Source organism: Panthera onca, chromosome A3 (assembly GCF_046562875.1).
Source record: "Panthera onca isolate mPanOnc1 chromosome A3, mPanOnc1 haplotype 2, whole genome shotgun sequence".
Lineage (NCBI taxonomy): Eukaryota > Metazoa > Chordata > Mammalia > Carnivora > Felidae > Panthera > Panthera onca.
In genome coordinates this window covers 138853724-138864490 of record NC_138341.1, presented here as the reverse complement: position 1 = coordinate 138864490, position 10767 = coordinate 138853724, and the positions used below count along the sequence as shown (strand labels likewise).

Sequence of the window (10767 nt, the reverse complement as noted above, 5' to 3'; positions counted from 1 at the left end):
CTTTATTGAGAGGCTCAGGGGCTTTGTTCTTGCCGATTACGTCACGGGGGCGGGGGCAGGGCGGGGCGGGGGGGTGGCGCTTGAGCCGTCGGCGGGGTTTCGGCATCACTGCTGACCAGTCACACCGGACACTGTTCTCTGAGACCGGCTTCGGGAGCTCCAGTGTGACGTGGCCAGGAGCTGACTCCACGGGGCTGGACGGCACGGGGAGGGGGGCCCAGCTGCGCGGCTGCGTCTCTACCTCCACGAAGTGCGCACACGGGAAGGCGGGGTCCTTGAGAGTCGGACAGACTTGGGGCTGCGCACAGACCCCGCCCCCGCTGCGACTCGGAGGCTGCGGGGTGGTGGGGGGGGGGTCCCACCTGCGTTGACTCTGCCCCCACCCCAGGGAACCGTCCCTTCCGTCCATCCTGGGCTGGGCCCCGCCGAGACGGTCGCGTGAGTCCCGGGAGTCCCGGCCGAGAGGGAGGAACGGCCCCACCCATTTGTCAGGCGGCTGAGCCGGGGCGCGAGGACCCGTGCCCGAGGCGCGGAGCGCCAGCGAGGGTCCAGGCCCTCGTCCCGGCGCCCACCGCCCGGGCCCAGCCGCCCTGCTCACCCGCCCAGAGCAGACGCTGTGGGCCAGGTCTGGGCTGGCTTCGGCCCCTGCGTGGGTGGCCCCTGGGTCACGGGGCCGGCTGTGGGCTGACCTCCTCCCCCTGCCCCCTGGAGCTGTCCCTGGTGAACGGAGAAGGACCCGTGGGGTTTAAGCAGGACACGGTTCGTAGCGGGGCGCCCATCGACATCCTCCCATCCACCTTGTCATTTTCATGGGTGGGACATCAAGCCCTGGTCACCCAGGACAGGGACCAGGCCTCCTGAGTCCCGAGTCAGGGCTGCTCCCAGCCGCTGGCCGGCCCAACGGTCTCCCTTCAGGCCAAATACGCTCCTGAGCCCAGGGAGAACCTGGGCTTTTAAAGAGCCTGTACCTCTCTTTCCAGGCACTTCTGCCACTGTCTCCTTTGGCTCGGGGACTGGCCAAAGCTGGGAGCAGGCCACCCTGCCTGGAGACCGGCTCTTCCAGACCAAGGAGGCGCCTGCCCCTCTGGGTCCCCGGAGCCGGGGCTGCTGCTGGCTGGCTGTGACGGATGACGCTGGCCGGCGGGCTGGCTGTACTCACGGCTCCCTGTCCTCACCTGTGGCTGAGTCCCCAGAACTGGCGTCTCTCTGGGACCCGGCCAGCTGCCCTCCACTCCAGGGAGCCGACCCCGAAGCAGCTCAGAGCTGGGCAGCGGGAGCTCACCCGCACAGCGGACAAGAGCACGCGGGCCGTCCCTGGCCTGGCCCGGGGCAGGGGGGTGTGGAGACAAGACTCCGCCGACCCGGCCTTGCCTCCACCAAGCCAAGAGGACTTCCAGGGCAGCCCCCCAGCGGCTGGCATCCCTGTGGAGCCCGCTGCTTTGGCGAGGAGGCAGGAGAGGAGGGGGAGGCCCGGGTCCGACTGATGCCCGGCACCCCGACCCCCGGGTGGTCTGTGGGGACACAGGGAAGTTTCCCGGGAGTCGCCCTTGGAGGGGGGCCGTCTGGCTGCCTGCTGTACCAGAGGAGGGTAGGGGTCCTCTCCTCGCTCCCCCGGGGCGCCAGGACCTCGGCCGGCCTCTTCCAACACCCCCCCCCCCCCGCCAGAGGCACTGCCGCCCCCAACGCCCGCCTGGCCCGACCCGTGCCTTTCATTTCTGTCCACCCTCAACACACAGCCGTCTGGGAACAAAGAAGTCTGCCTTTCACCCAGCACTAATTTGTCCTCATTACAGGCCCTTTCTGGATCCGGGAGAGGAACAATCTCTCCGTGGCGTTCAAAGAGGAGAGGAGGGAGGGGTGGGGCGGGCTGAGGGAGAAGCTGAAAGAAGTGGGGCCCCGGGCCTTGGCGGACCCCTCCGCCGCCCCAGGGGTGGGGGTGGGGGGGGCTGCCGAGCGGCGGGGCCCCACCCGCCTAGTACAGCGTTTCCCGGGTGACGTTGCTGGAGAACGTGTGGTTGCTGGACACGCTGTTGGTCCTCCTGGAGAAGGCCGGCCTCTTCCTCCTGCGCCCCCACAGGGGACAGAGGCAGGCCAGGGTGGACAGGAAGGCCTGGCGGAAGTTGGCGGAGACCAGGTTGTACAGGATGGGGTTGATGGCGGAGCTGATGTAGAAGAGGGCGTTGGTCAGCATGTAGAAGTAGTGGTAAAAGTCGTAGAGGAACCTGGAAGGGAGGGGGGAGGGCCGGGCGCTCAGACCCCGAGGCCCCCACGCGGGGGTGGGGCCTGGCAGCCCCAGGCCGGCGGGAGCGCGGGCTCGGGCGGTGGCTCGGGACAGACGTTTAGAAAACGCCTTGTCAATTTGTGACACGGGGACATTCGTGGTAAGTTCCAGGACTCCGGCTTGTCTCGAGAAGCCGGACGTCGTGGCCACACCCCCGCCGAGCTGGGCTGGGGCCGTCCTCCCTGGGGGGTGCGGCCGACCCGCCCGGCCGCCTCCAGCGCTCCCCGCGACACACCTGCCCTTCCGCTGGCGGGGTCCCAACACAGCTGGGCTGCGGGGCTCAGCTGCGCCCCGGCCTCAACCCAACAGCCAGGGCGGGAACCCCTTCCCGGCCTCCTGGGCGGCAGTGTACCTCGCCCTCAGGGGAGGGCGTTCTGGAAGCTTCTACTCGGCCTCCCGGACTCCTCCCCCAGATCTTCCTTCTGCTGGTTTTGCCGTGTGTCCCGTGGCTGTGGCTCCCCCTGAGTCCCGGGGGTGCTCCTGGCAGCTCAGCCAGCCTGTGGTGGCCCAGCCCCCCTCCCACATCCAGCAGGGCCGGCCCTTCCTTGTCTCTGTCTAGATCTCTCAACTTGTCTCGTGCCCGCTCGCTTAGGGTCTGCTTTCCTTCTCTGCTGCTACCTGCTCCCGGGCACCTGTCCCTCTGTGAACTTCGTCCTTCCCCCGGCCCGGTCACAGCCACACCAAGGACGTGTGGGGACGTGACCGGCACCCTTGTCCTGAGCTGCTCTGCTCAGCAACCCCCCCCCCCCCCCCGCCCTCGCCATGCCCATCTGCTGTGGGAGCTTCTCCCAGCCCGAGCCCCACCCCCTCCTGGTACTCACGGGGTCCACTGCGTGTCTGAAATGTAGCAGAACATGAGACGCCGGACGTGGTAGGGCAGCCAGCAGACCACGAAGGCGATGACCACTGCCCCTGAGACACAGAGAGAGGTGGGTCTCCGTGGGGTGAAGGGCCGTGTCCTGTTATGTGCGCAGGAGACCTAACACTTGTAAAAGTACAGACTCAGGGCAAGCTCTCTCAGCATCCTGACGACATTTTGTTTTGCAGAAACAGGAAAACCCATCTTAAGATTCACGCGGGGTCTCGAGGGACCCCAGAAACGGTTTGGGGAAGAACAAAGATGGAGGGCTTTTGCGTCCTGATCTCAAAACCTACCATGAACCCACAGTAATGAAAACAGTGTGACACTGGCTTAAAGACAGACATAGAGACCATGGGATAGAAAGAGAGCCCAGAAACAAGCCTCACGGATATGGTCAAATGACTCCCTATGAGGCTGCCAGGACAGGACCATTGAGAGGATGGTCTCTTCGACAAACGGTGTCAGGGAAACGGGCAGCCACGTGCAGAAGACCCCTACCTCACGCCCTATACACGATTAGCTCAAAGTGGATCAAAGACCTGAAGGTAGTAAGAACTATGAGTCCCAAATTCTTAGGAGAAGCGGAGGGCGCAAACCTGACGATGTTTAACTTGGCAGGGATTTCTTGGATATGGGATCAAAGGACACAGTCAACAGGATGAAAAGGTAGCACACAGAATGGGAGAAGGTATTTACCTAGCATATCTGCTCAGGGATTAATATCCAGCATACTCAGAGAACTAAACTTCAACAGCAAAAATCAAACCACCCGATTAAACATTTAAAAATGGGCAAAGGGCTTGAGTAGACATTTCTCCAAAGAAGACACACAGATGGTTAATCGGCACATGAAAAACTGCTCAACATCACTCATCATTAGGGAAACGCAGTCCCAAACTATAGTAAGATCCCAGCATGCCCAGGATGGCTACTATTAAAGAAAAAAGCCCTCAGAAAATAGCGATTTTTGGTGAGGATGTGGAGAAATTAGAACCCGTCTGCGCTGTTGGCGGGAACGTAAAATGGCACGCCTACTTTGGGAAACAGCATGGCAATTCTTCAAGACATTAAAAACAGAAGTACCCCAGGACCCGGCAATTCTACTCCTGAGGGTGTTCCCCAAAGAACCGAAATCAGGGCCCCGAGCAGACGTTTGTACACCAGCAGCACCACTTACAATGGCCACAAGGTGGGGCAACCCGAGTGTCCGCCAACAGATGACGGAATATTACTCAGCCCTAAGAAGAGGGAAGTCCAACTGGTGCCGCAGCCTGAGCCTTAAGGACGTTGTGCTCGGTGCAATAAGTCAGACCCCAAAACACAACGATTCCACTCCCATGGGGCCCCGAGAGTAGTCAAATTCAGAGACAGAGGAGGTGGCAGTTGTCAGGGGCTGGGGGAAGGGGGGGGTGGGGGCAGAGTCTCGGTTTGTAAGATGAACACATTCTGGAGGTGGATGGTGGCGACGGCCACACAGTGTGATGAATGTACGAAATATCACCGAACGGACACTTAGAAATGGTCGAGACGGTAAATCGTATGCTGTGTGCGTTTTTCTGTAATTAAAAAGGGAGCGACAGAAAAGCCAACCGCTAGGGAAAACCCGGGGCTGGCTGGCCCGGTGCAGAGAGGAGCGCGGTCCCCGAGACAGCACATCCCCATCCTGGGACTTGGGCACAACTTCAAGAGGTGCTCGGTTTGGGGCCCCGGAGACCCAGGCCTGAGGGAAGCCCCCCGAGGGGAGGGCTGTCCTACTGGCAGCAGTAGGAAAAGGGTTGGTGGCATGGGGCTATTCCGGGAAGCCTGACCCTGACAGGGCGGAAGCAAATGCTGGGACCCTGACCACTGGACACAGCGTGCTGCTCACTGGACATGAGGTGACTGTGAGCTGAGTAACTCTCTCATCGATAATATTGCGATGATCAATGCTGAAAGGGCAATACTTTGGAAATACTAAACCTAATGGATTACTAAAATTAATTTCATCTATGTCTTTTTACTTTTTAAATATGTTGCCACATCTCAGTGGTCACTAGACCATTTAACATTTAACCGTCATATATTATGACACTCTGGACCTCTTTCTTCTAAGAACCAGGGGCCTCTGAGGGACAGGTGGCCTGGGGCAGAGGCCCAGAGGCCTGTCTGCTGGGGTGAGGGTGACAGCAATTGGGAAGGCTGCTGGGCTGGGGGGAGGCACAGGTAGGTGGTCAGGGTGGGGGGTTGGGTAGGGTGGGGCTGCCTTCAGCAGAGCACGGCGGGGGAGGCGGGTGTTTGAAGAAAGAACTCTCCGCAAGGAGGCCACCTCTGGGCACAGGAGACACCCTCATGGCATCCCACATAAGGAGCCCCACACCCACATGAGTATAAGCTCCACCCAGGGCTCTCCTGTGACGGAGGCTGGCTTGGGACCTTTGTAGGGGTTGGTCTTCAGGATTCCTAGAATGTGGGTCACTGTGCAGGGGCGCTGCTCTTCAGGCCTCTTTGCCTGGCACCTGACAGCACGTGATAACCCCACCTCTGCTGCTCGATGACTGTGTGAGCGAGCTGCCTGACCCGGAGACGTGCTCAGGGACTGAGCGAATTGAATTGGCGAGTGGATGAGTGATCAGACAGATGGGTGGACAGATGGAGGGATGGATGTGTGGATGGCTGGAGGGATGGGTGAACGGCCGGGTGGACAGGTGGGTGGGTGGGGTGGGTGGATGGACAGATGGATGTGTGGATGGCTGGAGGGATGGATGGGTGGACGGATGGGTGGGTGGGTGGACAGATGGGTGGGGGGATAGATGGATGGATGGATGGATGGATGGATGGATGGATGGATGGATGTGTGGATGGATGTGTGGATGGATGTATGGATGGCTGGAGGGATGGGTGGATGGGTGGGTGGGTGGATGGGTGGGGGGATGGATGGATGTATGGATGGATGGATGGATGGATGGATGAATGTGTGGATGGATGGATGAATGTGTGGATGGATGTGTGGATGGCTGGAGGGATGGGTGGACGGCTGGGTGGACGGCTGGGTGGATGGGTGGGTGGGTGGATGGGTGAGGGGATGGATGGATGGATGGATGGATGGATGGATGGATGGATGTGTGGATGGATGGAGGGATGGATGGGTGGGTGGACGGATGAACGTGTGGATGGCTAGAGGGATGGATGGGTGGATGGATGGATGGGTGGGTGGGGGATGGATGGGTGGGGGGATGGATGGATGGATGGATGGATGGATGGATGTGTGGATGGATGGAGGGATGGATGGGTGGGTGGGTGGACAGATGGACGGATGAACGTGTGGATGGCTGGAGGGATGGATTGGTGGACGGATGGGTGGGTGGGGGGATGGATGGATGGATGGACGGACAGATGGACGGATGAACGTGTGGATGGCTGGAGGGATGGATTGGTGGACGGATGGGTGGGTGGGGGGATGGATGGATGGATGGATGGATGGATGGATGGATGAATGTATGGATGGCTGGAGGGATGGATGGGTGGGTGGGTGGACAGATGGACGGATGAACGTGTGGATGGCTGGAGGGATGGATAGGTGGGTGGGGAGATGGATGGGTGGGGGGATGGATGGATGGATGGACGGACGGACAGATGGATGGACGGACAGACGGATGGATGGATGGATGGATGGATGGATGTGTGGATGGATGGAGGGATGGATGGGTGGGTGGGTGGACGGATGGACGGATGAACGTGTAGATGGCTGGAGGGATGGATGGGTGGATGGATGGGTGGGGGGGATGGATGGGTGGGGGGATGGATGGATTGATGGATGGATGGATGGATGGATGGATGAATGTGTGGATGGATGGAGGGATGGATGGGTGGACGGATGGAGGGATGGATGGATGTGTGGATGGATGGAGAGATGGCTGGTGGGTGGATGGAGGGATGGATGAATGTGTGGATGGATGTGTGGATGGCTGGAGGGATAGGTGGACGGGCAGATGAATAGGTAGAGGAGTGGAGTTAAGAGCACCAACCCCTGGCTGGGGCTGACCCTTGAGTCTCAGCTCGGACTGCTCCGTTTCCCGGGTCTTAAACTTTGCCCTGTTTGGCAGTGTGAGGCTCACAGCTCTGCCAGCCCCTTGCCACCACCCGGCCCATCCCCCAAAGGGCCCGGCAGTTACGTACGTAAGACCCGAACTCCGTGCCGCAGGGCCTGGACCCTGCCAGGCTCGATGGACATGTTGAATGAGCTGTGTTGGTCCCCAACTGCGCACACCTGGCCTTGCTCAGATGCCTGGCTGACCATGATGGTCAGCTTGTTGGCGATGATGGTGTTCAGGACGGAGATGACCACCATGGGGAACACGAAGGACATGAAGGTGTTAACCTGCAGGGACAGAGCAGGACAGCCATCAGGCTGGCGTGCAGGGGACGCTGCCCGCCCTGGTGCCTGTCCCTCCGGCTGGGGGTCTGAGGCCTGGAGTATGGAAGGTGCTTGGTCTTTTGCGTCAGGCTTGTAGACACACCCCCCACTTCCTGCCCATTTCCCACCCACTCCTGGCTCAGAGAGTGGTCACGGAGTCTTTGCCATCTCAGGGAGCCACTCTGCATGGGGTTCAGCCTGTAGACAGTGTGGTGTGCCCTGGTCGCGGTGAAGGGCTGGGGCTCTCTGTTTCCAGCTCTGGACACAACATGTCATGGGTACATCCCTGAGCATGGCGCTGCCCCTCCAGGAAGGCTGAGCCCAGCCCCCCTACCCCCCGCCGCCTCTCCACGCATGAAAAGTGCTTCTTACTGGCCCCTCTAACTTCCGTGTCCTTTGCACCTGGGGAAACTGAGCCACAGACAGGGGCTGGACCTGTACAAGCCCGAGTCTGGCCTTGCTGGGACACCAGGCTGAGACAGACATTCGCAGCCACCTCGCAGGGGTGGCCCTGGTGGGCAGCAGGGAACGGGTCTCCCATGGAGCTGGACCTAACGCGGCCACCGCCTCCCAGGGCAGCAGCATAGCAGCCTCGAGCGGTATAAATCCACGCGTGGCTTTTTATTCTTCCCGAGAGCTCCTGTTGTCTGGCGCCCCTTGCTCCCCCACGTGGTCTCGCCCTCAAGATGCCACAGCGGGTCTGTCCGTGGTCAGCTGCTCCGAATGTTTGTTTTGAACTTCACGTTCAAAAAAGCTTTTGGTTGTGCCTGGCTCTGCCGGGCAGCTGCAATCCCTCTGGGGAGTTCCAGGGCGTCTGCGCCCGGGGTTCCCCGGGCTGCACCCCTGCTACCTCCTAACTCGGTTTGCCCGCAGCCCTTGAGAGCAGAGCTAAGGGTCCTCCACGATACGCAGACATGGTGTCTGCACCTCTGTCCTGCTCATGCAAGCAGGGGACGGGGGGACCAGTGGCCACCAAGAAATGCCAGAAGTTCCCAGATGGGGACGTTGGCAGCTTTGCTCCACGGCCCTCTTGGCGGTCAGGCGTCTGTCCAGAGCGGGGCAGGCTCACACGCCTGCTCTCTTGAGGGCGCTGGCTGAAGTCTCCAGAGGCCCTGCCTACCCACGCAGTGTTCCAGAACCCACCTGGGAGATGGAGAGGGCCTCCAGGAGGCGGTGGCCGGAGGAGACCTCAGTGCCATCTGAACAAAGCTCTGCTAGACTAGGGTGAACGGGCCCTCGGGAGGGCCTCTCCCACACGCTGGCCCCAGTGCCCATCACTCACTGCCGGCCCGGGGCTCCTGACAGCCCCTCCACCAGGCACCCTTCTCCCCCACGTCCTCAGAGCTCGGGAGGCCCGAGATGGGGCCCCATCCCAACTCCCTTGGTGAGGACGCTGTTGGCGTGCGGCGGGGCGGCTCCGGGAAGGCTTCTGAGGCTCCTGCTGGGCTGCGGGCTGGGCAGGGGTGCAGGGGGACGCTGTGTCTGGGCCCAGGAGACAAACTAATTCCCTGTGAGTCATCGCAGCCCGGTATTATTTAAACAGAACAAACGTATCCAACACAGATTTTAAATGTCAAAACATTTAAGATACCATACCTCGCTGAGCACAGGCAGTAGGGACCGCTGCCTCGGAGGGCAGGTGGGGGCCACGGGCAGGGGCCAGGGCCCTGCCTGGTGGGTTAGGAGGTCTGGTGTGAGGCCCGCTGCGGTTCCCCTTGATCCTGAGGTCTGCAGCGAGGAGAGGGGGCCTCACCCTGCAGGCCCGCCCCGGTCAGAGGCTTGGGCCAGCCCTGACTTCCAGGGGCCGGAATGCCTCTCCTCGGCATCCCCCACCCCTGCAGCCTGGAGGTGGGCATCGATCTGGATTGCGGAGGCACTGGGGGGCACGCCTGGCTCTGGGGGCTTGCCTTCTCTTGTCAAAGCTCACAGCACGGACGGGGGCCCGAGGCGGCCTACCCGCTGACAACGAGTGAACAGAAGCACCTCTCATAAGCCCAGTGCAGAATCTCCGGGAACACTGTAAATGTCATCCCAGGAAGGCAAGGAGGCCAGGTGAGGGAAGCCAGGGCCACCCCAGACGGGTAGGTGCAGGTGTGGACGCCGTGCCTGGTCGAGGCATTTGTCCCAACAAGACGTAAGACTTGGGAACAGACAGGCTGATGCTAAAATGCAAATCGAAACACGTCATCTAAGAATGGCCAGGAACGCTCTAGAAAGGAAGAGCGATGGGTCAGTACCGGGCAGGGAGGCGGCAGCCTACCACCCACTTACCAAATACTGACCCACGAGAGAGACTTGGTGTGGACACTGGCACAGGGGGAAGGGTGGACGTGGAGACCAGTGCAGTGGAGACGGGCCAGAAATGGCGCCCAGTGAGGCAAAGCGTGGTGCTGGGTAAAGAGGGCAGCATGTCAGGGAGAGGGGGCAGGAGGGTGGCCGCCTGCAAAGCCAGGAGACTGGACCCTCAGGGCCTGCTGTCTCCGCCCCCTTCCCCGGGCCCCTCCCCTCTGCCTCCCTGCAACTGCCCACCCTCCAGGTCCGTCCAGTCGTCCAGTCGGCGCATCCCTAAAGCTCTAGGTGGGCCCTCCCTGGACAAATGCAGGCCGTTTCCGCAGCCCTGCACCATTTACACGTATCTGGTGAGAGCCGACCCCAGGCCTCTTGTTCAGGAGGGACCTGGGGCAGGGGTGGGGGAAGATGCGGGGGGGCGCCGCCCGGCCTCGCTGGAGCTCCTACAGCCACCGTCTGCAGCCACTGCTCCCAGCCTCTCAGTTTTTCTTCAGCAAAATAAGTATTTCCTTATTCCCCTTAGGACAATCTGAATTGGTTCCCGAAACGTGTACCCTAACTCATGGAGATCCCACACCAAAAAAACAAATCCAGATGGAGCAAAGATTAAAACCTAGAAAGGAGAGCCACAAGACGGTACGAAACTGAGGGAATTTCAAAAATAAAGTTCAGGCACTGCTATTAAAAAAAAAAAGAATGATGGAAAAAATCAATTCTCTCAGCCCTCGGAGAAATTCCTGTCCCGCCGCGCCTCCAGACATTCCCGTAACCCCAGCCCCGGCCATCCTGCCTCAGTCTCCCCGTGGACTGTGGCAGCTTCGAGCTGGACCCAAGAGGCCGGCAGGAAGCAGACTGCCCAGCGGGAGCCTCCAGAGGCCCAGGTCCTGGCTTTGTCAGCCCAGCACCTCCCTCCCAGAGCCTGTCCTCCGTCCCTGACGAGGT

The 10767-nt window shown here is 60.9% G+C and overlaps 1 protein-coding gene across 1 annotated transcript in view; it reads right to left on the bottom strand.

The window, feature by feature from the left end:
• Nucleotides 1–604: 604 nt before the first annotated feature.
• The window catches only part of NTSR1 (neurotensin receptor 1), a 47245-nt gene continuing 37082 nt past the window's right edge, over nucleotides 605–10767 (bottom strand). The window contains exons 2-4 of the mRNA XM_078443884.2: nucleotides 7299–7500; nucleotides 3103–3193; nucleotides 605–2222 (exon numbers count right to left, since the gene is read on the bottom strand). Coding sequence (XP_078300010.2) covers nucleotides 1973–2222; nucleotides 3103–3193; nucleotides 7299–7500 — 543 coding nt within the window. The 3' untranslated portion in view covers nucleotides 605–1972. The remainder of the gene's footprint in view (nucleotides 2223–3102; nucleotides 3194–7298; nucleotides 7501–10767) is intronic.